Here is a 27,792-nt window from a genome sequence, read left to right as displayed (position 1 = left end):
CCTGGCCCCCCCATGATCCAGCAACCAAAGAGTTAAGGCCCTGCCCCCACAGGGTGCCACGCCCGCCTGTGCTCATAGAAACCCGAACCCTGACCCACGCTTGCCTTGCCCAGGGCTCCCTCTGTATGTACAAAGTGCCACTCCCAGAGGATGTGTCCCGGGAAGCCGGATACGACCCCACCTACGGCATGTTCCAGGGCATCCCCAGCAACGACCCTATCAACGTGCTGGTCCGAGTCTATGTGGTCCGGGTGAGCCTCCCCTCCTGACCCCCCCTTCGCCCCCTCCCCCGTCGCCCAGTCCCCCTGCCCAGAAGGGTTGAGGCAGCTGAAAACTGACAGCCCCTGCCTGGGACACACCTGAAGGTCATCTGGTCTAGTTCCCATCTTTTTAAAATTATTTTATTTTTTATTTTTTGTTAATCCTCACCCAAGGATATTTTTCCATTGCTTTTTAGAGAGGGTGGAAGGGAAGGGGAGAAGCAGAGAGAGAAACATTGATGTGAGAGAGACACATGGATTGGTTGCCTCCTATACGCAGGGGCCAGGATTGAGCCTGCAACTGAGGTACGTGCCCTTGACTGGAATCAAACCCTGGACCCTTCAGTCTGCAGGCCGATGCTCTGTCCGCTGAACCAAGCCAGCTAGGGCTAGTTCCCATCTTTTATAGATGAGGAAGCTGAAGCTGGAGGGCACACAGCAAGTCTCCTGCCCCCGGTCCAGGGGTCCTGCCCGTCACCATCAGGGACTCTCAGGGAGCAGGGCGGGGGCACTGGAAGATGAGGAAGGTGTGGGAGCCTGCTCAGGAGCATGCCTCCCACCTCAGGCCACAGACCTGCACCCGGCAGACATCAACGGCAAAGCTGACCCCTACATCGCCATCCGGCTGGGCAAGACTGACATCCGGGACAAGGAGAACTACATCTCCAAGCAGCTCAACCCTGTCTTTGGGAAGTAAGGCCTCCTGGGGGCCCCTTCCTCCCACCCCAACTTCTCCAGCCCAGACCCCTCCCACCCTACTTCACCCTCAACCCTTCTCCCAACCTCCGCCCTGCCAGGTCCTTCGACATCGAGGCGTCCTTCCCCATGGAATCCATGCTGACAGTGTCTGTGTACGACTGGGACCTGGTCGGCACCGATGACCTCATTGGGGAAACCAAGATTGACCTGGAGAATCGCTTCTACAGCAAGCACCGCGCCACCTGCGGCATCGCCCAGACCTACTCCATGTAGGTGGGGCGGGCGGGGCGGGCAGGGCCCCCCTGCTATACCCTGACTCTGAAAATACGCTTCAGAGCAGGGGGCTTGGGAAGCTGGACATAGCACAGGTTCTGTTCCAGGCCAGGCCTGAACCCCTGCGGGCTCCAGGCACAGCCTTCCGCGGCCAGGACAGAGTCTAAGACAGGGAGAGAGCCACCAGGGGCTTCCAGGACAGAGGAGGCAGGGCAAGGAGGGTAGAGAGAGGCGGCACTGTGCCCTTTGCAGGGATCTGGCTGGTCTCTGCCAATGACAGGCTGTGTGACCCTGGTTACATCCCTTAACCTCTCTGGTTATCTGTGTCCTCATGGGAGTCTTTGAGGTTTCAGAGAAGTGGGCCCCAGGGAGGGAGACTGGAGACTGGGGCTCTGGGCACCTGGGGCCAGAGCCCAGGGCAGGAGGGATCAGCCTCCAGCTGCCCCAGCACCTCAGCTGAGCCTGGAACCCAGGTGGGACCCACTAGGGCAGTGGTGGCGAACCTTTTGAGCTCGGCGTGTCAGCATTTTGAAAAACCCTAACTTAACTCTGGTGCCGTGTCACATATAGAAATTTTTTGATATTTGCAACCATAGTAAAACAAAGACTTATATATGTGATATTTATTTTATATATTTAAATGCCATTTAACAAAGAAAAATCAACCAAGAAAATGCGTTCGAGTGTCACCTCTGACACGCGTGTCATAGGTTCGCCATCACTGGACTAGGGCAACAGACAACTTTAGAGAACTGGCCATAACCAGCTGCCCCCTGGGAGTGGCCCAGCCCCCCGGAGCCCCACGAGCCTGTGTGCCCTCCCACAGACACGGCTACAATATCTGGCGGGACCCCATGAAGCCCAGCCAGATCCTGACCCGCCTGTGCAAGGAGGGCAAAGTGGACGGCCCCCACTTCGGGCCCCCCGGGAGGGTGAAGGTGTCCAACCGCGTCTTCACCGGGCCCTCCGAGATGGAGGACGAGAACGGTAACGGGGCCTGGGTGTAGCCACGGGGGGGCAGGGGCCAAGGAGGGACCCGCACTTCCCTTGATGGAACCCGGAGGCCCAGCCTGGGGTCTCCTGGGCCCGGGGCCCTCTCCTGTCTGCCCACCTCTGCCCAGTCTGCCCACGCTACACAGCGCTTGCCTGCTCCTTGCCTTCTCTCTCCTTCTCAGCATCCTGAGCGAGGGAGGGTCTCCCCATTCAATAGATAAGGAACCTGAGACCCAAAGTGGTGAGTGACCAGTCCAAGGTCACGTGGCTGCAAGCCCTGCCCGGTCCCCGCTCCTTCGCCCACGTGGCCCTTCCCAGAGAATCAGGCAGAGCTGTGCGGGGACCTCGTGTTGACTGCCTTCCGGATGCTGGGCATTGCCCTCCCTGACATCACACCCCCCCCTCAGGAGTCTCTGGTCAAGTTCCCCAGGCAGAGAGAACCCAAGGACACAGACCTCTCTGGGCCCTGTGGGACAGCCGAGAGCTTGGGCAAGCTGCTTCTCCCTCCGTGCCTCAGTTTCCCCAACAGTACCACGGAGATGTATGAACCCAGGGCGGGCTCGGGGGGCCTCTTTGTGCCTAAGTCCCTGGCCCAGCACAGGTCTTGTTCTGCTGAGCCCATATGTGCAGCTGACCCGCTGGCACCCACAGGTCAGAGGGGGCCCACGGATGAGCACGTGGCGCTGTGCGCCCTGCGGCACTGGGAGGACATCCCCCGGGTGGGCTGCCGTCTGGTGCCGGAGCACGTGGAGACGCGGCCGCTGCTCAACCCTGACAAGCCGGGAATCGAGCAGGTGATGCCCCTGAGGTTCTCTGGTGTTGGGGTCGGGGAATCCCAACCTGGGTCCGTAAAATGGATGCTCATGCCATTGGCTGCATTCCCAAAGCCTGGTGGCAGCTCCCCACCGGGCCCTTCACGGTAACTCCAGCGGCACATCTTTGCCTTGAGTGAGCGCCACATCAGCTCTGATGGATACCTGGGGGTCTCCCTCAGAAGCTGTGATTGGCTATTGATGACGTCATAGGAATTCCTGCCATCCAAGGATGGAAATTGATGAAATGGGTCCTGACAGAACAAAGGTCGGGAGGGGGAGGAGAGCAGAGGCGGAGTCTCGGGGAGACCTGGCACGCCCCTCTTCCTCAGGGCCGCCTGGAGCTGTGGGTGGACATGTTCCCCATGGACATGCCGGCCCCCGGGACACCTCTGGACATCTCCCCCCGGAAGCCCAAGAAGTGAGCTGCTGGGGCCCAGCGCCATCCTTCCCGTCTCCAGCCCTCGCCACTCCCTCCACAGCCCAGATCACCTGGGCCGGTTGGCATTCCCCATGTGGCCTTGTGGTGGGAACACACCCACCCATCCAGAGAGTGGTGAGGCCTGCCCTTGGCCATGAGCACACGTTAGCACCCTCTCGTGGACTCGCACCAGAATGCGGGCTCCCACACACAATACACAGTTGCACACAAGCCACAGACCCCCGAGAACCTGCTCTGCTCTGGGACGGCCCCGCACCAGGCTGTCAGTAAGCTCTGCCCGGGTTTAGCTGAAGCACCTGCCAAGATGAGCAGGAGCGAGTGCCCGGAAGAAGCAGGGAGAGTCAAGTGGAAAGAGCACTGGGCCGGGAGCCAAGCCCGCTGCCTCTCCTGGCTGACCCTGGCCAAGTCCCTTTGCCTCCCTGGTCCTCAGTGCTCCCATCTGGACAATGGCAGGATCTAGTCCCCTGGCAGCTGGGATGCCCTCAGGCCTGGCACCAGGGCCAGCTTCGTGGATTCGCACAGGGGCTCATGCTCAGAGACACTCCACCCTTGCTCCAACCCGATCATCTTGAGATTCTTGATGATTTTTTTAACAAGGAGCCTCGTATTTCCATTTTGCTCTGGGTAGTCAAATTATGCAGACAATTCTGCTGGAAATAGACTCCCCCTTCGGGGGCCACCGTGTGCTGTTCCAGGACCTGCCACTAGGGGACACCCCAACCTATGGCGTCACCGGGACTTGCAGTCCAGGGCATAACTCCAGGAACCACCTTCCAATCAGTTGTTAGTGGGTGACTCAACCTCACTCCTAGACGTTGAAATGTAACTTCCTCATTCGTAATGACAATTACACTTCAAAGGGAAAATCCTCTCTGGGCACAAGGACATAAAGGAGACTGGGTTCCAGGGCATCCGCTGCCGGCTGCTGGACTTGAGTTTCTATGAGAACTGGAATGAGCTTCCGGCCCCCGAGACAAGGACCTTGCTCCAGACTCTCTGGGCCTCTCTTCAGCCGCCCCCAGCAGCCGGCCCTGCCCCTCCCTGCCCTGAGCCACCTCCCTGCCCAGGAGGGTGCTGAGGTCCCGGTGGTCCAGCCAGACTGGCTTCCCCTGGGGCTCTGCTCACAGCAGCTGTACTGACTGGCTGGCCCTCTCACACCTGGGGACCCACATCTCTCCTTTTCCTCTACTCTCTTAGCTCCAACTGTCCAGGCCCCGTGCTCAGCCCAAGTCCCCGGGACTTCTGTCAGCTCAGCTCCAGCCCCCTGCCCATCCCAGCCCTGAGATCCTGGGGTAACCTCCCTCCCATCCCCCCCTCCGCCGACTGTAACTTCACCTCTCCCCACCAGGTATGAGCTGCGGGTCATCGTGTGGAACACGGATGAGGTGGTCCTGGAGGACGATGACTTCTTCACTGGGGAGAAGTCCAGCGACATTTTTGTGCGGGGGTGGGTGAAGGCCCTGGCTGGGGGGCTGGACAGAGTGAGCCCCCTTCCCGGGGCGGGGGGTGGAGGGGTAGGGCCAGGACAGAGGGAGCTGTGGGATGGGAGGGGCTGAGAGAGTGGAGGGGAAGGAGAGATGCTGGATCCCCAGGTTTGTGGGGCAGCGTGAGGGGAGCATGGGGTGGGGTGGCTGCAGGTCTGAGCAGGTGGCTCCCTGCAGGTGGCTGAAGGGCCAGCAGGAGGACAAGCAGGACACGGACGTCCACTACCACTCGCTGACCGGCGAGGGCAACTTCAACTGGCGCTACCTCTTCCCCTTCGACTACCTGGCTGCCGAGGAAAAGATCGTCATCTCCAAGAAGGAGTCCATGTTCTCCTGGGATGAGACCGAATACAAGATCCCAGCACGGCTCACCCTGCAGATCTGGGACGCTGACCACTTCTCCGCCGACGACTTCCTGGGTGCAGGGCTGGGCGGGGCTTAGGGACTGGGACTGGGGACAGAGAGGGCGGGGGAGGGGGAGGAAGGGGCAGGGAGAACCCACCCACCCTGGGGGGTCCTTCCCACCAGTCCGTCTGTCCGTCCGTGCTGACGCTGAGATTGCCACAGGGGCCATCGAGCTGGACCTGAACCGGTTCCCCCGGGGCGCGAAGACGGCCAAGCAGTGCACCATGGAGATGGCCACGGGCGAGGTGGACGTGCCCCTGGTCTCCATCTTCAAGCAGAAGCGTGTCAAAGGCTGGTGGCCCCTCCTGGCCCGAGATGAGAATGATGAGTTTGAGCTCACGGTGGGCACCACCCCCTGCTCGGGCGGTGGGCAGGGCTGAGCCGGAGCTGGGGTCCGGCGCCTGGCCCAGGCACTAGGACAGCTCTGTTCTGTCTGCAGGGCAAGGTGGAGGCAGAGTTGCATCTACTGACAGCGGAGGAGGCGGAAAAGAATCCAGTGGGCATTGCCCGCAACGAACCTGACCCCCTAGAGAAACCCAAGTGAGTGCCCTGCCCGCCCGGAGGCCCGGCCATGCTGGTCCCTGGGGGCACTGCACCAGGAACGAAGGGCCAGAACCTTTGGGTCTTCTTGCCCCCACTCTGCAGGCACCTCTACCCTTTTCTCTCTTCCTGGGAACTCCTCAGCCCAGGGTGGCCCCCTCTTGGCCGGGCCCCCTCTTGGCTCGGCCCCCTGCCACTCTGAGCCTTCACCCTGTGTGTCCTTTCTCGGTGCTCCCTCTGCTCCTCCTCTGCTCCAGCCGGCCCGACACGAGCTTCATCTGGTTCTTGAACCCTCTCAAGTCTGCCCGCTACTTCTTGTGGCACACCTACCGCTGGCTGCTGCTCAAGCTGCTGCTGCTCACGCTGCTGCTCCTCCTCCTCGCCCTTTTCCTCTACTCTGTGCCTGGCTACCTGGTCAAGAAGATCCTGGGGGCCTGAGCCCGGCATCCTCTGGGGCTGGTACTCCTCCCCCTTCCTCTGGACCTGGGGCTCAGGAGCTTGACAGCATGTGGAACACACACACACACAGCACACACACAATTGTGCACACACATGTGAACACACACAGGAACTTTCAAACGCTTTCATGGGTTCTCAGAACTGGAAATGACTATTTTACATGATTACATATTGGGCCTCAGAGGTGAGATAACTTGCCCAGCATCCCCTAGCAAACTGGGGTAGAGCTAGGACTCAGCCCAGGTTTCCAAGTTGCCAACCCAGCATTCCTCAAACTTGGCCGCCTCCTCTCCCAGTGACGTTCCTGACAGACTAACCCTATTGCATTGGCAGGAAGAGGCTGAGATGTGGTAGGGAGAGGGGAAGGTTTGGGCTAGCCCTGGCCGGCGAGTCCTGGATAGCTCCTGCATCACCCAGCTGCCAACCCCCAGCCGTGTTCCACCCTGCAGGACGATAAGCAGCTCCATCCAAGGCCAACATCTTAGTGGCCAACATCTGCTGAGCACGGCTCGGCGCCAGGCACCGTCACTGACTCACTTCCCCTTCCACCAACCCTGAAGCAGGGTCCACTGCTAACCCATGTGCAAGTGAGGAGCTGAGGCTCAAAGAGGCGCTAACATGCCTGTCCCAGCTGGGACTGGAAACCAGGTGCCCTGTGCCCACACCCCACTCTGCAGGCCCCCCCTCCTCGTGCTGAGCACAGCGCTAGGAGTGCCATCTGCATCCTCCAGGCACCGGCAGGCAGGAGTTTGAAAAGCACATTCATACTTTAACTTTAGATCATGACATTCCGTAAAGCCTCTTGCTTTGTAACACAAACAACAGAATGTAAAGCTTAGTGAGCACTTCTGGGCTAGGAGGCCACTCGGGAGGTAGAGCAGCAACCACCCCTGACCGTGCGCAGGTCGGTGAGGGTGGCAGGCGCCCCCCTGGGGCTCCTCGGATCCTGGACAGAAGCTTGATCCTCAGGAAGGGGGAGAGGTTGAGAAACACTGGTCTCACCGAGAGAGGACAGGGGACCCTGTACAGTGACCTGCTGAGTAGAGGCGCTCCCTAAACCCAGGACTGCCCGTGGGGCTGCGGCTGCCCCTTTGGGTGGCGAGCTGCCATGGCTGCTGGTGTCCAGGTGGAGGCTCGGGGCTGCCCAAAGCCCAGAAGTGCCAGCTAGGCCTTGGGAGGAAGAGGGGACGCCGAGGGTCCTGCCAAAGGGAATGTAGGCAGCGAACCCGGTGCTTAGCAATGGCTCCGACCCTGTCTCCAGCACTCACGCCTTTTGGGGCCGTGGCAGGGTCTCTTGGGGTCTAGAAGGGCTGAGGGATGGGTACCCCGGGAGATGCACCGTCTGACCGCAGCTCCCCTCCCCCAGCCGGCCCGACACCGCCTTCGTCTGGTTCCTCAACCCCCTCAAGTCCATCAAGTACCTCATCTGCACGCGGTACAAGTGGCTCATCATCAAGATCGTGCTGGCGCTGCTGGCGCTGCTCATGCTGGGCCTCTTCCTCTACAGCCTCCCCGGCTACATGGTCAAGAAGCTCCTGGGGGCGTGAGGTCGCCGCAGCCTCCCCGGGGCGCCCCTCCTGGGCCTGTGCGTTTGCCCCTCCCCTGGCGTGGGCTTTCCAGACTCCCTGGGGAGCCTCGGGAGCCCCTGTCCACCCTCCAGGCCTCGGGTCCCAGGGGCCCCCCTGCACATCCTCTCCTCCCCAAGCCAGCTGCTCGCGGGGCCCTGCCCCTCTGGTCCTGCCTGTGGGTGGGGGGTCTGCCCCACCTGGCCGAGGCACCCCCCTTCTTCAGGCCCTGGCTCCAGAGGAAGCCACCCCAAACCCTCCCTCAGGCCTTCCAGTCAAGGACTAAAGCTTTAATGAAATTATCCGAGAATCATGCATGGGCCAGTGCGCAGGGCTTTCTAAAAATATGAGCAAAAAGCATCACCCACTCCCCCGGACATAGCCTGTGAGGGCAGTGGCACCACCAGGCTTTATCCTACACGAGTGGGCAGACCTTCCGACTAACCCTGGGGGTGGCTCCTCCCCCTGCCGGGGCAGCCGTTTACTCACCCCCCTTGCCCAGCTGTGAGGTTTTATCCATGCCCAGAACTTCCTCTGCCAGGCCAGTGCCCTCCCCGCCCTGCCCAGCGGGCCTCTCCAGGCCCTCCAGCGGCAGCGGGCCTTTGTACTGGAAGTGCTGCCCTGCCTGCGTGAGCTGGGTTTCACTTGGCTGTCTTTCCTTTCTTGAGTGGTGATTTTTCTCTTAATAAAAGAAATCCAACACGGAGCTGGCGAGTCTGCTCAAGTGGGGGGTCGGGAGTGGGGCGCAGGGTCGGTGGGCACTCGGAGGTTGGCGAACTCGGTACCAGCCGGCCCCTCTGGCTTTCCCTGTGGGTGGCCTCGTGGCCCGGGGTTCAAGGCAGGCCTAAGGCACAGGGCCACCTGCCCAGGCTGCCCACGGGAGGAGCCTCACACCACAGCCCAGGGGGCACCCGGGGGCCCCAAAAGCTCAACCAAAGGGTCCTGCAGGCCCAAGGACAGAGTGAAAGCTGAGGATCCTACAAGCTGCCCAAAAGCTCCAGCTTCCACAGATAGATACCAACTGCCCCCCCAAACAACAAGGGAGCCCCGTGCCACCGGCCTGGGCTGCCTCTCCCAGCAACGTCCCTGCTCTCGTGCCACAATCTGAGGCCGGGACAAAGCCCCCCCCCGGGACACAGAGGTGGGGGTAGGGCCGGTCTCCCGGACCTGACCTCTTTAAAAAGATCCAGCCACAACGTTCTAAAGTCTTTAATCATGACTGTGGGATACAGGTAACTCCTCGTGTCACCGTGCAGTGGCAGCTCTGGGGAAGGCAGAGTGCGCCCCGCAGCGCCCAGGCATGTGTGCGGCTCCGGCAGAAGCGCCCGCACAGGTGCCCGGCTGACGGCATCCTTTCGGGCCTAGTTGGACTTTGTGGAGATCGGCAGCACCTGCGTCGGAGGAACTTGCAGTTCCGAGTTTATCTGGAAGAGAGGGCGTGGAGGTCATCCCGTTTTCCCGGGGGGCCCCTGCATGGCCTCTGGGGGTCTCCCACAGGCCTCTGCATCTCCACATGCCTTCCCTCCCCGAATGCTCCCGGATGTCTGGGGAAGCCCACAGCTGCCTTCCTTCAGAAGCCAAGTTCCAGGGCTTCTTGCTGGGCTTCTGCTCCAGCTGCTCACCTCGGGGGAGGGGGATGTCCTTAACCTCCCACTCTGAGCCATCCTCTTAAACCAGCGGTTCTCAACCTGTGGGTCGCGACCCCTTTGGTGGTCGAACGACCCTTTCACAGGGGTCCCCTAAGACCATCCTGCATATCAGATATTTACATTACGATTCATAACAGTAGTAATATTACAGTTATGAAGTAGCAACAAAAATAATTTTATGGTTGGGTCACAACATGAGGAACTGTATTTAAAGGGCCAGAAGGTTGAGAACCACTGTCTTAAATTCTCTCCCCTCTCCGCCTGCCACCCCATCCCCAGTCTAGCCCTGCACTTCCCCACCTCCTCCCCGTCCTCTTACACACAGTAGCATCGACTGAAGGGTGGACCACATGGTCCCCAAATGTCTTAATCCTGTCACGGTCAAGGGGTCATCATGACACCCAAGCTGACCACGTCCCCTGTTCTGGGGCAGCCTGCAGCCTGAGACCACACTGGGCCGCGCAGCCCCAGTGCCTGGCCTGTCACCTCTCACAGCCACAGCTGAGGGCAGAGGAACTATGCTCAGCCCAGTGTCACGACCCCCCTGGCCCATGACCTCAGCACCGTGGGAAGGACACCCCACCACCAGTCAGAGCCAGCAACGAACTATTACGAACCAGAGGGAGCAGAGTCAATGAGATCCCCCCTCTTGTCGGGCCGTGTTGCCCGACTCTCGTGGGAGTGGGCACACATGGGGGCCAGGGGACATCTGCCCCAGTTGGAGCCTCCTCTGCCCACGGCACGTCCCAGGCCAGACGACCTGGGCTGCAGAGCGGGGAGAGGCCCTGCTCTGGGAAGTCACCAGTCTCCTTTTCGTGAAAGGGGGAGAAGCATTCTGCCTCCTCTTCCCACAGATGGTGGTGAGGACCGAAGTAGGAACCTTGCCTGGAAGGGCTCAGGGAGCTGACACCTCAGGGCCCTGCACTGCTCCTGAGAGGGTGCAAGGAGCAGCTGGCGCCCAAACCACGCTGTCATGGTCAGCAGGCACCTGACAACCAGCGTCTCAAAGCGTGCTTGCCTCAGCAGGGGAGGGGGCTCCTCACGTCTTAATATCAGCCCCAGGGCGCATCCCCCCCTCTGCTCCCACCCCGCCTCCTGCCCTCACCCCAGGGCCCCGCCCACCCCGAGGGCCCCGCCCACCTTGGAGCCCAGGTACTTCTGCAGCAGCTGCTGCAGCTCCGTGTTCTGCTGCTCCAGCGTGTTGCACTCCAGCAGCAGCTCCGCCCTCCGCATCAGGACCAGGCTTTGGGCAGAAAAATCCGTGAGACACCCATGGCCTCCTCCATCCTCTGCCAAAGATCCCTGTTTCTGCTCAGCTAGAGGTGGGAGAGGACCCCAGGAGCCGCACCCACCAGAGCAGCCCTCCTGCCCGGAAGAGCGGGGCTGGCCGCGACAGGACAAGGGGAGCAGGGCCAGAGGGCCAGTCACCAGCACTGCCCCCCACCCCCCAACAGCAGTTGCCCCAGGCAGCTCCTCCCCAAGAGTTCATGGACAGGGAGGCGGCACACTCGGCCGCTCCACGCGGGATCCTTCCCCACTACCTGCCAGCTTCCTTCTGGGCCATGACACACACACTCACTGGTATTTCTCCAGGGCTGCGTATAGACCGTCCCAGAGGTTCTGCCTGGAGCGAGGGATCACCGTGGCCAGGGCCTTCCAGTAGTCGGAGTCCTTGGAGTTATCGCGCGTGGCCTTCTGCAACTTCACTGGTGCCCGAGCGTCCCTGAAGGTTAAGGGCACTGGTGCCATCAAGTCCAGCTGGCACCACCCAGGCCCCCAGGCACTCCAGTCACAGTGCCTGTCCCTCACAGACTTACTGCCCTTCCACCCGTCACCTTCCCGATCAGTTATACAAGCCAACCGGTGGCCCACGAGGTCTGAAAGGCTGGCGACCGCTGACAGAAGCTAATCGGGTTACGGGAGACTCAGAAAGGACACACGCTTATCATCACTGCCCCTGACTCCCGGTGCCATTGTCACCTGTGGGAGCACCGCTGGAGTTTATCCACCCTTTTCCTCTGTCAGTTTACCTCACTGGCTTTGAGCTCATTACTGTGCCGGGTTCTCTCACTAACGCATCCAAAACAGCTCTCAGAAGCTGTCATCGCCTCTCCATCCCCTCTAGGATAGCCTTGATCCAGGACAGCACCTCCCAGCTGCCCATCGCACTCCTTGTAGCCAACATCATCCCCTCCCCGTCGCCAAAATGATCTTTCCAAAATGCAAGTCTAACCCCGGCTCCCCCGCTGCTGAAGGTTTGTTTCTAGCTCTGTCCACCCAAGGGTGAAGACCAAGGTCTTGGGCGCACAGTAGGCAGCCTTTCCGAGATCTCCCACCCACCAGCCCTCTAACCAGACCCTGACACTCGAGCCATACCTCCCCGTTATGATTCATGATTCCACCAGGCCTTTCCCCAGGCTGTGACATCCTCCACTCTACCCAGCTAAGAAAACCCAGTTCCGGGGCCAGCCGCTCCTAACGCCCTCCCTGACGCGCCAAATGGAGTTGACCACATCCTCCTCTGAGCAAGGTGACACCCTGCAAATGCGTTGACCATCGTTCTGATCACGAGGTGTTATTCCCACGGGGCCTACACATAGCGGACTCGAATAAAGGAGTAGATGGATGAACGAAAGGTGAATGGAATTGCTTCAACGCCCCAGCTCTTTCGTTATAGCGCCCACTGATTCCTCCGGCCCTCCTTCTGGACATCCCTTTACTCGCTCCCCCAAGTCCTTGCTCAGCAGCCTCTTCTCCACTCACTGGCACCTGCCTGGCCCCGCCTCACAGCCAGCTTCCCCAGTCAGGCAAGACCTCCGCACCACAGCTCACCTGGGCTTCTTCAGACCCTTGACAAAGGCCTCCAGAATCTTAAGGACATCGTTGGGGTGGATGAGCCTGGGAGAAGTGGAGGCCTCCTCCTCTTCCACAAGACTTCCTGCCTCCTCTTCCTCAAGACTTTCCTCCTCCTCCTCCTCCTCTTCTTCCTCCTTGTCCTTCTTCTCCTCCTCCTCTTCTCCCTTGGGGACTGGCTCCAGTGCTGGCATCATTTCTCCCTCCTGTAGGGGGTGACAGATTCTAGGGGTTGATCTGGGGAAAGGCGCCCGAGGGAACGATGGGTTGGGGATATACAAACATGTGTGTATAAAGATAGACGGGGAGAAAAAAAAAACAGAGAAAAATTGTATAGAAGTTACAGAAAAGATCAAAGGGAGGCATTTACACTAGGAAAGAAATAGGAGAAAGAGTGGAAAAGAGGGAGATGGGACCAGGCAGAGGCACGTGGGGGCTTCAGAACAATGATAACGCTCTATTTCTAAATCAGGGCTCGCAGGGGCTCCTCTCACTGTATTCATAACGCTTGCATGGTATATGTCTCCTTTTGAATCATAAGACTACACAAGTTCTATTTTAATTTTTAAATTTCAAAAAGTCTTCCTCCTACTGCTGTTTCTCAGCTCATTCCGTTTATTTCCCACAGACAAACCACGTTGCCAGTTTCTTATCTATCCTTTCAAAGACACACTATGTCCATACAAGCACATACTTTTCCATCCCACTTTTACGTAAGTGGTACTAACCCACATACATGATTCTGCACTGCTTTTCTCACTACCAATAAGCCTTCGTGATCTTATCGAATAAATACACAAAGAACTGTTTGTTCCTTTTTTTACAGCTGCATAGTATTCCATTGTGTAGATGCACCATCTACCGTCTAATCCATTGTGTAGATCAGTGATGGCGAACCTATGACACGCACGTGTCAGAGGTGACACGCGAACTCATTTTTTGGGTTGATTTTTCTTTGTTAAAGGGCATTTAAATATATAAAATAAATATCAAAAATATAAGTCTTTGTTTTACTCTGGTTGCAAATATCAAAAAGTTTCTATATGTGACACGGCACCAGAGTTGAGTTAGGGTTTTTCAAAATGCTGACACGCCGAGCTCAAAAGGTTCGCCATCACTGGGCTAGATGCACCATCTATTATCTAATCCATTGTGTAGATTCACCATCTATTATCCAATCCATTGTGTAGATGCACCATATGATGGAAATTCAGGTTGTCTCCAGTCTTCTGCCATTTCAAATAATGCTGCAATGAGTAAGCTACAATAAACATATTTCAAGTGTGTGTGTGTGTGTGTGTGTGTGTGTGGACTTGCACGGTGAGTGAGGTCGTGCGGTTTTGTCATTGTGCTGCCAAATTGCCTTCGTGGGAGCTGCAACAGTTCACACTCCCACTAGCCACTTGTGAGTGCGCCTGTTTCCCCCACCTCAGCCGTTGCTATCTGTTCTCAAACTTGCAGATTTTGGCCAGCCCAACGGGTGAAAATATATTTGAGTAGTTTTAATTTGCATTTCTCTTGTTACAAGAAAGCCTCATTATCTTTTGTGTGTGGTTAAAAGTTATTCGTATTGCCTCTTTTAGGAGGTGTTCTGATCTCTTGTCTGCTCCATTGAGTTGTTGGTCTTTTTCTTATTGGTTTGTGGGAATTCTTTATATAGTAAGGAAATTTGCCCTTAACTGTCATGAGTTTAAAGTATTTTTCACAGCTAACTTTACTTATAGTGATTTTTACCCTACAGAATTTTTTTAATACACTCAAATATATCCTTTTTTTCTTTTTCTTCCCAAGACCCCTCTACTGTGCAACCTGCTTCGGTGCCTGCAGCCCATAGGCAGAAGCCAGCAACGGTTCGCGGCCACAGCCTGCTCTGGCATTGCGCGCTATGAGTTTTCTTCTTTACGGCTTCTGGCTTCTGTCCACACAATCAACTCTTTTTTGGAAGCATATCAAGGGACTATTATATTAGGGGCTAGTAATACAAAAACACCTTTTAAATTCAAGTTTTTAATTTTTAAATTAAAATCTTACATTTTTATCATGATGACTTTCTCAAAATAGTCCATTACAATCAAGACAGGCATAAATGGGTCAGCGTCACAGGAAAGTGTGACGGACCAATCACTGACCACTTGGTGGGCCTGGATCTCACCGGGAAGGCCTGGCTTTGAGGGAGGGCCTCGGTGTGAGGCCATCCTCTCATCCCAGCCATCCTTCCCTTTGCAAACAGAAAAGGCGATACTGATAAAGGCGATGCTGACTTAGCTCTCCCTGCCACGAAACCCTCGCTGTTTCTTTAAAAATATCATTCAGCCCTAACCAGTTTGGCTCAATGGATAGAGCGTCGGCCTGCAGACTCAAGGGTCCCAGGTTTGATTCCGGTCAAGGGCATGTACCTTGGTTGCGGGTACATCCCCAGTAGGGGGTGTGCAGGAGGCAGCTGATCAATGTTTCTCTCTCACTGATGTTTCTAACTCTCTATCCCTCTCCCTTCCTCTCTGAAAAAAATCAATAAAATATATATATATATTTCTAAAAATCATTCAGTGGTCGCAGTGCCTCTGGGGCTTCCAGGAAGATTTAATGGAGAAGATCTCTTCTCCATGGCCCCTCACCTCACCTGGCTGGACAGATGCTGAGCTCGGTATTTGAGGAAGAAATTCACCAGTTTATATAAGTCGTCCTCACTCTCAACTCCAAGGGCCTGAGGGGGAACAGAAAGACGCTCAAACACCACTTCAGGAGTCCACCTGCGGCAGGGCGTGGCGGGCCCTCGGCTCCGGGGAGCAAGAGGCTTGGCTGGCTGCCCTCAGCTTCCCTGGCACCTGCCGTGGCCCGGGGTAGAGGCCATTCCACATGGGGCAGCCCAGTGAACCGGGGACACCAGCATCGAGACGGAGTCAAGGCCCAGAGTCAGGACCTGCCCCACACAGGCCTGGGGGGTGCAGGGGTGCTAAGGGGCTGGGCCCACATCTGAGCTCAGGGCTGTGGGGGAGAATCGGCAGCCTGAGTGCTGGGCCACGAGGGAGAGGAGCCGGCAGGGGAAAGGCCAGGGACGGGCGAGACCTAAGGGCCTCCGAGGCCGGCTGGCTGCATGGAGAGCACGGAAAGGCTGGCAGGGACGGTGAGCCCAGGGGGGCCCTGGGAGACCCACATGGGGTGGAGGCCAGGTTGGGACAACATGGACGGCCGCCTTAGAACAAGCTCCCCCCACCCCCCACCCCATGTCCACTCCACCCGGTGGGACTCACTGAGAATATGGCATCCAGCCTCAGCAGGTAGCACTCGCTCTTCTCCAGGGGCTGGAGAAGGCTCAGCAGCTTGCTCTCGATGAGGAAGCCCTGGGGGGGGGGGGGGGGGGCGGGCACGGCATCTCCGCTCAGAGGCAGCGCTCAGGAGCGAGGCCCGGGCTGCAGCTTCCTCTGTGCAACCGGCAGGGACGACCTCGGAGCAGAGGCCCCGGGACGGGCCCAGGCGGCGGGCGCCCAGGGGAAGGCCTTCGAGGGACATCTCGGAGCCCGTCCCGGGGACAGAGCCGATCCTCACCACGGACTCGGTCCCCCACCTCGGAGGGTGCTGGCTCATCACCCACAAGTCCCTGGGTGAACCCCCGAGGTGCCCACAGCAGCCCTGACCTGACCCAGTCACAGATTCCCACCCGCAACATCCCTTCACCGCCATGCCAGTCCCCACAGAGCTGCAGGGCCCGGCAGCAGGCAGAGAGGGGGCAGCAGGCAAAGAGGGGGCAGCAGGCAGAGGGAAGGGGGCCACTGGCAGCGACCTGGGACCGAGAGGGGGGCCCCTGCCAGCCACCTCCTTCAGCAGGAGCTGCCTCCGGGCCAGGAGCCAGCCTTGGGGCCCAAGAAAACGGTCCCAACTGCCCCCAGGGCTGGGAGGCTGCTGGCCTCGCTCCATCTCCTCCATCACCTCAAAACTAAAATCAAAGAAACACCCATCACGTTGGTAACCACCCCACCCCCAGCTGAACCAGCTCCGAGGCAGCCCCTTCCCTGAGCCGAGCGGGTTCTGCTAACATGCATGCAGGCAGCCGCAGCCCAGCGCACCCAGTCACCCATGTCCCAGGAGCTCCCCGAGAAAGGCGTGGCCACCGTCCTTGGCAGGCGACACGGTGCCCCTTCCCTTGCAGGATGAGCATCTTGTTGGAAGTAGCAGGAGCCTGGCCTACGCCTGCCTGACACGCTGAGGGAGAACCATCTGCCGGCTGAGCCAGCCCAAGGCAGCCTGTCTGTAAGGTCCCCCAGCAGTACTCCCGGGGGCCGGGCCACGCCTGCTCCAGGCCTCAGCTGGGCCGGCCGGACTCATCAGAAGAGTCCACGGGAAGCGACAGCAGGAAGTCGGCACGGCCACCTCCCTCCCCCCCACCTGCCCCTGCAGCCCCTGCCGAGGCCCCTCACCGACTCGTCACACAGGAGCATCAGGATCTTCCTGGTCGTGCTGGCTGAAACCTGCTTGGGCAGGTCCAGGTAAGACTCGAGCTCTTGGTCAGCCTCCGACCCCTCCTCTTCTGCAGACGGGCAGGCGGGCAGAGAAGAGCGAGAGGGAAGGAAAAGGGGATCATTCCTTGGCCTGGTTGACACTGAGAAATTCAAACGTCTTCCCTGGAGAGCATTCACCTCTAAGAAGCCCCTGTAAGGCGCTGGCAAGTCTCTTTAGCTGAAGAAAGCCGATTGTGGGGGGAAACGGGTCAGAATAAGAGACTATCTGGAGAATTCCGCCAGTTGTGGACAGATTATATTGCCCACTTTTGCGAATTCCATCTGCCTGGAAACATCTTACTCAAAATCCAGCCGTGGCCAGGACGTGGGAGCTCCAGACAGTGTGAGCCGGTTCACTCGTATTTCAGAGCTCAATCCAGCAGACCTGCCGCCCGGTTCCTAAACCTCAGCAGCCAACCTAACGGTGGGAAAGTGGCTGCCTCACAGGAGGATATCACCACCAGGAACCGGTAGCTGACAGCGAGAGGCAAACATTTTCCTCATTAAAATGGAATACTTTTAAGTGTTTTAGACTGTACGTTCTTCATCTGAAAATAGGAATAACAGCCATTGTACTATCCAGGTTTTACTAGTTGTTCAAGAGGCAGAATGAGGTCAGATATATGAAGAGAATTTGGAAACGACAACATATGAAATTGCTGGTTGGAACGCACAATGGTACCTACAGCGCCATATCCAACAAAACCGCAGAGGTGTCTACCCTCTGATCCAGCACATGCAGGAGGCAACCACTAGATCACTTCGCACATGCCCCGGCCAGGGCTGGGGATCGAGCCTGCAACCGAGGTACATGCCCTTGACTGGAATCGGATCCAGGACCCTTCAGTCCACAGGCTGATGCTCTTTCCACTGAGCCAAACCGGCTAGGGCAATGTTTCTCTCTCTCTCTCTCTCTCTCTCTCTCTCTCCCCTCTCTCTCTCTCCTTCCCCCTTTCCCTTCAGTACTTTCTTTAAAAATCAATGGAAAAAATATCCGTAGGTGAAGATTAACCAAAAACTAAAAATAAATAAAAAAATACCATTCCCTATGAAAAAGAACCAGGTCTCCTTAGAGAAATGGCTGCTTCTAAACTTGAAGCAGGAAAAGTATCATGTGAGCCTGGAACCTCTGGTCATTCTGGAAGCCAGGAAGCTGTCAAAGATGACAGGGATGGAGTGGGGGGGGCGGGGGGGGTGTCTAAAGGACCCAGAAGGCAACACGAAGAGACTCCCACTGGCCAAAGACGGGACAATTGGAGCACCAGTAACAATAACAATTGCATCAACCAAAACATATCAAATCTGTTTAAGCCCATGTGTTTACAAAGATGCTTTCTGATATATACAAAACATCACTGGTGACCTTTGGAAGATGCTAGCACCGCAACCCATTCATTCTGCAAAGAGGGAAATAGAGAAAGAACAAGCACCTATCCTGCTTTTCCCGTACAAACTGTATCTCGGAGTCACAGGCAGTTGACGAGGGGAAGAGCCTCTTTTCGGCACTGTCCCAGATAACAAATGATGACACTGTGACAACATGTAGAATATCACCATTTTTGCCATCCCTCGTGCCATCGGTGGATCTGGCGCAATGATCGCTAACATCGCAAAAACAGAGACAGCCTGGCCCTGGAGGTGCACAGCGGTGTCCTTAGCCAAAACAAATCAAACCTGAGTCGGACCTCAGGCTTCTAGATCCAACTTCCAGTTCCTGATACACGGGGGAGGGCAGAGCTGTAAATTAGAGACCTACCAGCCATGTCCACCAATCGTCCCCTACAGACCTCTCAGCCATGAGACCCCTCCCCCTTCTCTAGACTGCAGTTTCCTTGTTTGGAAAATGAATGGGTGGCCACTCCCCTCCCCTGCAGGCCAGGGGCAGTCAGATGCCTCACCGCTGGGCTCCCCTGGCCCAGGACTCTGTTCTCCTCACCTGTCTGCATCAGCACTTCTTCTAGTATTTGCGTGGCAGACTTCTGCTGCTGCTGAAATAGAGGCCCCACATTCTTCAGGAACCAGAAATCAGGTGCCGTCCAGGGAAGGCCCAGGTGCTGGGTGTGGATGATCTTGTCTACATCGAAGGCTCTGCTTATCAGACCCTTCGCCTCCTCTTCATTCATCACCCAAAAGTCCCGAAACTTCTCCTCGTCAATGAGAACGAAATGCCTGTGAAGGAGAGATGACTGAGCATGGTCAGCGGACCCCAGGGCCTGGCTAGGGCCCCTTCCATTAGTAGGAGAGCAAGACCTGAGACAGAATTGGGGTGAATCCTGGGCCTGGCCCAATCTCTTGGGCCACTGACCCTCACCTATGACAGACTGAAAGCCATCCCAGGAAGTCTCCAGAAAAGGGAGGTGACGCGCAAATAGAGGAACGAGGCAGACAGCACAAAGGACTCTTGGGTGCCCTGGCCCAGCTCCCAAAAAAAGCTGCTGATATCAAAGTCTCGTGAAACCGCGGCTACCACCAACCCGACCCCTGCGGCCTCTATTCTAAGACCCAAGTCCCTGAAATACCTCATGGCTTTCTGCAGCTCCTTGAATTGTATCACCAGGCGTTTGTAGTCTGAGGTTAGTGACTGGTTCTCCTCCTGAAACTGCTTTATCTGCTTGGCATACTTGGATCGCATATTGTTCAGTACGTCGTGCAGGCTGGGTGGAGGAGGGAAAAGTCAGTGCTGCTGAGCAGAAGGTGTAATGTCCTCTCATCTACTTCGCCGGGTTCCACAGAACCCAGGACCCGGCATGGAAGGGCAGAAAACCCTCCCCCATAGTCCCCAACGCAGTTCCAGCTGTGATCAAGGGGAGGAAGGCAACAGGGGGTCATGGGAGCAGCCAGAAGTAAACGCATTTTAAACCCCCCCAGAAGCCCAAACCCACCAAGAGGCCACCTCCTATGCAAGAGTGTGACTGAATCTCCCTCAACACACCATTTGTCAGTGTCCCTCCCTGGCACCAACCTCACTTATTAAAAATCTCAACTTCTGACCTCCTGAAATAAGGCAGATAGGAAGGAAAAAGCTAAAAGTGCGCATCACAAGCCTACGATATATGAGTCCTCCAATACATAAGCCCTCCGTTCTCAAAGAGCTGATGCTGTTAACAGGTCCAATAACTCATTCATTCATTTGTCAAACATGAAAGGTCTCTTTCGTGCCAAAGATCTGTTCCAACACAGAGATGAATAAGAGATATCCATCCAGTCGGAGACAAAGACAAACATTAATTAAGGGACGGTGTGAGAAAGGCTATAGGAGACTCACACCAGTGCCCGGGGAGCCCAGCGGTGAGGCATCTGACTGCCCTGGCCTGCAGGGGAGGGGGGTGGCCACAGGTTCCAGCACAGTGACTGCGACAACCTGGCCAGTAGCGCTGAGGATGCGGCCTGCCTGCCGCAGCTCCCCGCCTGCCGGCTAACAGGAGCTCTGCGCGTGGAAACTTGTCGCATGAAATATGCATGGCAGGCACAGCTTTGAGACCCGGGGCCGAGCTTCAGACTTCAAACTACTGGAGAGGTGTCTTGTGTCAGTGCCCCACTTACACAGGAGCCGAGAGGGCGAAGGCTGACAGAGTTGAAGTTGGAAAATTCTAAAAATAACGTTTTCCCTCTGAAGCATTGTTCTGAAATAATCAGAAGGTCCCTAAAACACCAACACTGATCATTCATATTTTCATCCTCAATAATAAGTGAAAATGAGTGAACTTGGTCTCTGATAAAAAAAAAAAGTATCTAATTCATTTTCTTTTTTGAAAATATATTCTTATTGATTTCAGAGAGGAAGGGAGAGGGAGGGATAGAAACATCAAATGATGAGAGAGAATCATTGATGGGCTGCCTCCTGCACGCCCCACACTGGGGATCGAGCCCCAAACCCAGGGATGTGCCCTGACTGGGAACTGAACCATGATCTCCCGATTCATAGTCTCCACGCTCAACCACTGAGCCACACTGGCCGGGCTAATTCGTTTTCTTAACTATAGCATTCTAGGAGACCTTCCATATACAGGTGTCAAAAAGAATTTTTGTAGTCACCATCCCAAAGTGTTTTTTCAACGTTATTTAGTAAAGGAGTTTCCTTGTGCCATCTTATTACAGAAGTCAATGACACAAAGATAATCCCCAGTGGCACCCTGATGGTCTGAGCAAGGCAGCAGGAAAGGAGTGGACGGGAAGGTGTGGCTGCAAGTCCGGTCCTTGGTGCCTGGCCGAAAACTCGGGGCGAAGGGGAGTGAGGAGGGGACTGCAAACCCGGGAGGGTCAGCAAGGCTCGTTCCAGAAAGTGTACCCTGGAGATGACAGGGACTCTTCCAGGCAAAGCAAGGAGGTGAGGCTGGGATTAGGAATATGAAGTTGGTAGTCGTAACAAAGAAGTGATAGTCAAAGCCGCGAGACTGATGTTCAGGGCATTGAAATTTAAAAAAAAGGGGAGGTGGCAGAGGGGGGTAAAATGCTTTCCAGAATAACTTATCAGGCAAGAAAAAGCAGAACCACCCAAGGAAACAAATTAGGAATAAATTGAGAAAGAAGAGCATATCTTTTAGCGTCATGCAAACCAGAGGAGAACATTTCTGAGATTCGGTGGTTATCCAACAATAACAGGACAAGGCCTGAGGGGAAGCCGTGCTGCTTGGCTAGAGTGGCATCATTGGCACCCTACAGAGGGAAGTTTCTGTCCAATGATGGGGTCACGGGTCAAATTATGAATGTTGGAGGAGGGCGGAGGGGCCAAGGGCGAGGAAAGGAAAAAGGAAGCAAGAAGAGGAAAAAGACAGTGTGCACAGAGGAGCAGCAGGGCCGGTGCGAGGGTTTTCAAGAGAAGGGAAACCGTGTACATCTGACAGCAGAGGGAAGAGCCAGTGGAGGTGGTGGTGGGGATGGTGCCGCTCACGGTGCTGCCACGTGGATCGGGAATCCACGCTCGGCCTCCGCACTTCCTCCCTCCCGTCCTACCGAGGCCCCTTCTCCCACTGAGCAAACGTTCAATCAAACATCTACCTTTCTGATCCCTCCCGCTTTGCCCTGGGACCTGTCACATCCCCACATTCCCAGCTCACTTTTTGCTGTAAACTCTTTCCTAGGAGGAGGTGGGGGAACCAGTTGAATGTATTATCTTTTCTAAAAATAAAAATCTCTTCTAATAAAGTCAGCTCTATTTTTTACAGTTTACACTCCTGCGAAAGCGAAGCGTTCGAGCCCACCCTCTTTGCAGCACGGAGGGCCCAGGAGAAGGGGGCCGAGCCAGCTCACCGGTTCATCTTCCTCTTCTGCTGGGACTTGATCATCGTGCTCTCTTCGTCTCTCTTCTTCAGCACCTGGAAGTTGTACTCCAGCTTCTCTTGGTTTAGCTGGTAAGTTGCTTTCATTTGCTGAAGCTGTTGCTCGAGAATCTAAAGTTAAAGTTTTTTTTAAAAAATAATACGCATTGGCCCTGGTATAATTTGTTACACCTGAGGGTCCCTGATGGCGCATTCTGGAGTCAGACCAGAGGAACCTTAAGGACACATGTCCCACCTGAACCCTTAGAAAATCTATCAGGAGAGGCAAGTTGAAGGCCAACCAGAAAAAAAATACATAAATCATGCAACTACCAGCTATCCCTCTGGCGCGTTAGAGATCTGAGTCACCCCCTAGAGAATACCGTAAAGGTTAATGTTACCATGGAAACCTGCAGTGTTCCCACTCTGGCCTTCCCATTGGCAGGGTTAGTGTTTAGCAGGCCATGCTCATTTTAAGGGAGGACAGACACGCCATCCTTATTTTTGGGGTTTCCGTTAGCTGTATTCATGCATTCAGCAAATATAGGGTGTCCCCCAAAATGTATACACACACTTTGAATAATTATAAAAGCAGCACTTATTAAAAATACATTTCATTTTCCAAATTGGGCTATCTGCCGTTAAAGTGTGCATTCATTTTGGGGGACGCCTTGTATTGACTGATCGCCTATCTCAGTGATGGCGAACCTTTTGAGCTCGGCGTGTCAGCATTTTGAAAAACCCTAACTTAACTCTGGTGCCGTGTCACACATAGAAATTTTTTGATCTTTGCAACCATAGTAAAACAAAGATTTATATTTTTGATATTTATTTTATATATTTAAATGCCATTTAACAAAGGAAAATCAACCGAAAAAATGAGTTCGAGTGTCACCTCTGACACGCGTGTCATAGGTTCGCCATCACTGGCCTATATAGTATGTCAGACACTTTACTCGGTGCTGCTGGGAGAACACGGGTGAGAAAGGCACAGTCCTGCCCTGTCCAGGAGAGAGACAGATAGCAAGGGGCAGATAAGAATTAAGAGAAGGGTGAGCGCAGGGCGGCATGGGGCCCATGAGAGGAGTACTTTCGAGGCCAGGGCAGGGACCCCTGAAAAGATGGCATCGGCATGCCTAACTGAGACCTGGAGAATGGGGAGGAGTTACTCTGGTGGAGTTACACCTGAGAGGGGAAAGTTCTAGAGAGACTGCTTTGGGGAAACCCCGGGCACATTAAGATTGAGGTCTGAGGCCAAGGATGGCCAGAAATGAGGCTGACAGAGCAGCAGGGCCTGACCAAGCAGGGAACTGAACGCTTCATCCTGAAGGCAGTGGAGGGCCCCTGGCGATGTGAAGCAGAAGAGTGGAGTGGCCGATCCAGGCAGGTGAGAAAGACCATGCTGGCAGCCTGGGGGGAGATAAATGAGAGGGGGCAAGCTGGAGGCAGGGCAGACACAGCCAGGCTTGCTCATGCCCTTCCTGGGCGGAAAGGCAGGAAGCAGGATGCACGTGAGTGTAGCCAGATCTCGATAAGCAGCGACAAGTCACAGTGCTCTTTCAACCGCCTCCCCACCTCCCTCCGCCAGGGAATCCGCAGAGGAAGTGATCCCAGCCCCTATCACTGCCCCCGTGAGCCACCTCAGGGAGGGCCTGGCCCGGAGACGAGGCAGAGGAGGACAAAGGTGCTGTGACACTTTGTCAGGGGTGAGTCATTTCCCGGGCCTGTGGGATCCCGGGATCCCCACCTTGTAACTGGAGGAATTAGTCAGCAATGCCCTACTCAACTCTCCCCGAGATTTTCAAACTCTGCTCAGGAACCAGGGTTTGAACGGCCCCTCTCCATTCTTTAACAGGTGGTCAATGAAGAGCCACACTGGTCGCTGGGATGGTAACCAACGTGCCTCTCCATTTCTCTGCTTGTTTAGTCAAATTTTTATTTACTTTTACTAGTCATACGGTTTTCTCGGTAACAATGTTTCCCGGTTGAGAAGCCAGTGTTTGCTCATTATGGAAAATACAGGAAGGAAAAAGAAGAAGACATAGGAGAAGGGGAGGAAAAACTACCCATAATTCACTTCCCAAAGGCAACTCTGTTAACATAGTGATATGCGTCCTTCCTGTATCCTTCACATTCTATACCCTATTTTCCTCCCTACCTATTAGAACATAAGAATTGTCCATGTTCATCAAGTTTTATTAACATCATTTTAACGGTGCATACTTGTGTATAATAACTTATCCTATATGAAGTATGTGCGGGATATTTATCATATTTTACCATGTCCCCACAATTGTACATTTAGATTGTTTTGATCATTTTAAATATTAACATAATTCTGGGAACAACTGGATAGAAAACCTTTGGGCTATTTTTTTTTTTTTCTTAAACTAGATTCTCAGAAGTGAAATTACCAGGTCAAAGGCTCTCGATACATGGCTTTCCAAAGGGCAATTTATGGGCGACACGCCCACTGGCCGTGTGCACACATGCCCCTTCCCCACGCCCTGTCAGCGCTGAGCGTGGCACAGGGCAGGCTGTGCAGTTCTGAGTACAGGCCCGGCCCTTGGGCAGGGTGCTGGGGGTGGGCCAGGGAGCTGCCCGGAGCTGCCCGGAGCTGCAGGCCACTCTTCCTGAGCATGATTCGGCTTACTTTGAAAACTTCTGGCTGGAACAACATCCCTAAGGGCCTATGGAAGATGCTGACCGTGCAGCCTCTGTTCAGGTGCCATTACCCTGGCCGGTCCCAGGCTGAGTGCTTCTCAGCCCTGTGCCCCTCTAGGGACGGCCAGGTATCTTCAGGGAAAGGGGCTCGGGGCAGCTCTTCCTGCAGAGCTGCCATGATTTATGCTTCCATGCCCAGATGAAACCCGTCCTCCCGCTGCCAGGGCAACCAGCCCTGCACACAGGGAGGGGACTGGTCTGTGAGGCAGCACAGCACAAAGTCCAATAGAAAAGCTCCAGGTTGGATGGTGACAGCGGAGAAAGCAGGGACATACACAGAGGAGGAGGGTCTCCAGAGCTGCTCTGGGTTTGGAAGGACAATGAGTGGTCTTCCCTCTGATCGTGGGGAGCCCTGGGCCCCGGAGCGCCTGGCTGTCTGCTCTGATGATGCCCAGGGACCTGCTCCTCGTAGCTTTGCAATAAGCCCTTACCACGTAGAGGCCACTTCCCAGACTGCCCCAGACACAGGACAGTTTTAATGTTATGACACAGTGACAGCGCCCGCTATAAACACAAGGTCTGTCCCGTGAACTTTCCTGTAACTGTCCTTCTTCAAGGCAGATAATTACACAACAGTAGCTATTTCCTACATCAGACATCTTGGAAGGAAAAAAATGTCATTGGTGTCACTCCTTTGGTTAGTTTTGTGAAAACACCACTAGTGTCTCACCCCCATGAACACAATTTACAAAACTCTGAACTAACACGTAACTAGGTCATGTCTTTCCTTTGTGACCTGAAAGAACTTAAATCTGTGCTGATTTTCTAGGCAAATAGTAATACTAACCTGTCACGTGATGGCTTTAATTTGCATCGCTTTGCTTGTGCGTGCAGCTGAATATTTATTAGCGATTTTATTTCCTCTTATGGGACACGTTTGCTCCTGCTCTTTGCTGGTTATGTTCTTAGAGGACTGGCGCCCGGAGGCGCCAGCGATGTGCCGGGCCCCTCTCCTTACCATCTCTACCGGACCACAGGTCAGCCACTCCTTCACTCAGCTCTGTCCCAAGACAGCCCCGGGGGGGGGGGGTGGGGGGTGGCGGGGGGCGCTTCAAGTTCACAACGTCATTTAAGAGTTATTGGCTGTGCTGTCACTGAACTTACAGAACTGATCGCAGTCTGTGCCTCTTACAGGACAGAGCCTGCAGCCGGCAATTACAGGAATTGCGCTGCTCACTGTTTATTTGCAACACCCATGCTCACCTATTTCAGTACCGGTGACTCTATTGCTAATTATCTCAGGGTTTCGTCTCAACATACAGCCGTTCTTGATTGCCACACATTGAGTACAGTTTATGTTTTAAAATAATGATGCATTATGTTAAATGTCTTCACTCATTTTTCAATTATCCAAAGATAATTGTATTCAGCAAAGTTGTACTTTATGTTGTGATGAATATTCTGGTATTAAAAGTAACAGCCCCTAAAGTTGAACTAAACCATTTTACAAGTTTAAATGAGCACATAAGGGTCTTAAAACACACACACACACACACAAAATTTTACTTCCTGCATCAAGAACTAAGCTTTTCTGGCAGCTTTATGGGGGCGGCGGGGGGGGGGGGGGGGGGGGGGGGGGGCAGAGTGCACCATGTTTCTGGGCTTCTCTTTGCTCATCATAATGTGACCTGACTGGCAGTAAGCTCTTGAAGAGCACACATTCTTGTTTTTCTCTTCTACTTTACCCATCAAACCAAACCCATGTGTATTGGAGCCTCTCTATTTTTGTAACTTACATACACTCTAGTTCCATATTTCAGAACTGAAACAGTGCTACGAATTAGTTAGGAAGATCAAGTGTGACGTTGCGCTGCATGACACATCTACTTGGCAAAGGTCGATGCTACTTGACTTTAATGTCCAGTGAAGGTGCGGCTAAGAGGCACTATGACGAAGTCCAATTTACTAAAATATCATATGCATTGCACTACGGGAAGTCTCTGGTCTCATTATATTCCCCCATTAAAGGGATAATGTGGTACAGCGTACTCTTGGTTTCCATTCTAACACAGGAAAGATCGGTTTTGCAGGGAACTGCACACACTTTCCCACTCTGAGTATCACCATCGGCCTGCCCCCCACATACCCACACTTTGCCATCAGTCCTTCCAGACACGGGGAGCAGGACTGCCAGGTCTCCCAGGTTTGGTGCCCCTCTGTCCCTCACTTCCTTAGTCTTACCTCACCTCCACACCCCTATAATCTTCCCATGTACCAGGAGGTTTTGGTTTTGGTCAAGAATTTAAAAATTAAGAACACAAGGTCCCACTCCTACAACTCAATAGCAAACAATAAATTACCCAATTAGAAAGTGGGTGAAGGACCTGAACAGACATTTCTCCAAAAAGACATACAAATGGCCAACAGGTATGTGAAAAGTGCTCAACATCACTAATCATCAGGAAAATTTAAAGCAAAACTACAAAGAGATACCACCTTACATCTGTTAGGATGACTATGATCAAAATAACAAAGAAAAACAAGTGTTGTCAAGGATGTGGAGAGAAGAGAACCCTGTACCCTGTTGGTAAGAATGTAAATGGGTGCAGCCACTATGGAAACAATATGGAGACTCCTCAAAAAAATTAAAAATATAATTATCTTTTTTTTTGGTTAATTCTCACTGAAGGATTTTTTTTCCCATTGATTTTAGAGAGAGTGGGAGGGGGGGAAGGGGAGAGAGAGAGAGAGAGAAACATTGATGTGAGAGAGCCACATCAATTGGCTGCCCTTGACTAGAATAAAACCGGTGACCCTTCAGTTCGAAATCCGATGCTCTAACCACCTAGCAACACCGGCCAGGGCTAAATAGGATTATCATTTCACCCAGCAGTCCCAATTCTGGGTATGCATCCACAGGAACTAAAATCTGGATTTTGA

The 27,792-nt window shown here is 54.7% G+C and overlaps 2 protein-coding genes across 9 annotated transcripts in view; one reads left to right on the top strand and one right to left on the bottom strand.

The window, feature by feature from the left end:
- The window catches only part of OTOF (otoferlin), a 71,929-nt gene extending 63,311 nt beyond the window's left edge, over positions 1-8,618 (top strand). For 3 of the 5 annotated variants that reach the window (XM_070428851.1, XM_070428847.1, XM_070428850.1), the window contains 12 exons: positions 114-251; positions 826-953; positions 1,058-1,228; positions 2,059-2,219; positions 2,877-3,019; positions 3,370-3,458; positions 4,828-4,926; positions 5,141-5,382; positions 5,531-5,709; positions 5,808-5,908; positions 6,166-6,367; positions 7,734-7,820. In XM_070428851.1, the coding sequence (XP_070284952.1) occupies positions 114-251; positions 826-953; positions 1,058-1,228; positions 2,059-2,219; positions 2,877-3,019; positions 3,370-3,458; positions 4,828-4,926; positions 5,141-5,382; positions 5,531-5,709; positions 5,808-5,908; positions 6,166-6,346 (1,632 nt within the window). In that variant the 3' untranslated portion in view covers positions 6,347-6,367; positions 7,734-7,820. Of the gene's footprint in view, positions 1-113; positions 252-825; positions 954-1,057; positions 1,229-2,058; positions 2,220-2,876; positions 3,020-3,369; positions 3,459-4,827; positions 4,927-5,140; positions 5,383-5,530; positions 5,710-5,807; positions 5,909-6,165; positions 6,368-7,733 lie in introns of all 5 variants that reach the window. The other 2 variants (XM_070428848.1, XM_070428849.1) reach the window with 1 other exon arrangement.
- A 517-nt stretch (positions 8,619-9,135) lies between these two features.
- The window catches only part of DRC1 (dynein regulatory complex subunit 1), a 31,704-nt gene continuing 13,047 nt past the window's right edge, over positions 9,136-27,792 (bottom strand). For 3 of the 4 annotated variants that reach the window (XM_070428842.1, XM_070428844.1, XM_070428846.1), the window contains exons 8-17: positions 22,181-22,320; positions 19,450-19,584; positions 18,867-19,099; positions 16,850-16,959; positions 15,686-15,775; positions 15,055-15,138; positions 12,414-12,640; positions 11,161-11,304; positions 10,722-10,824; positions 9,136-9,356 (exon numbers count right to left, since the gene is read on the bottom strand). In XM_070428842.1, the coding sequence (XP_070284943.1) occupies positions 9,294-9,356; positions 10,722-10,824; positions 11,161-11,304; positions 12,414-12,640; positions 15,055-15,138; positions 15,686-15,775; positions 16,850-16,959; positions 18,867-19,099; positions 19,450-19,584; positions 22,181-22,320 (1,329 nt within the window). In that variant the 3' untranslated portion in view covers positions 9,136-9,293. The remainder of the gene's footprint in view (positions 9,357-10,721; positions 10,825-11,160; positions 11,305-12,413; positions 12,641-15,054; positions 15,139-15,685; positions 15,776-16,849; positions 16,960-18,866; positions 19,100-19,449; positions 19,585-22,180; positions 22,321-27,792) is intronic. The other variant, XM_070428845.1, reaches the window with a different exon arrangement.

This window comes from Myotis yumanensis, unplaced genomic scaffold, assembly GCF_028538775.1.
Source record: "Myotis yumanensis isolate MYYU_CA2020_CCGP unplaced genomic scaffold, mMyoYum1.0.hap1 SCAF_11, whole genome shotgun sequence".
NCBI classification, from domain to species: domain Eukaryota; kingdom Metazoa; phylum Chordata; class Mammalia; order Chiroptera; family Vespertilionidae; genus Myotis; species Myotis yumanensis.
This window is presented reverse-complemented; position numbering and strand designations above follow the sequence as displayed.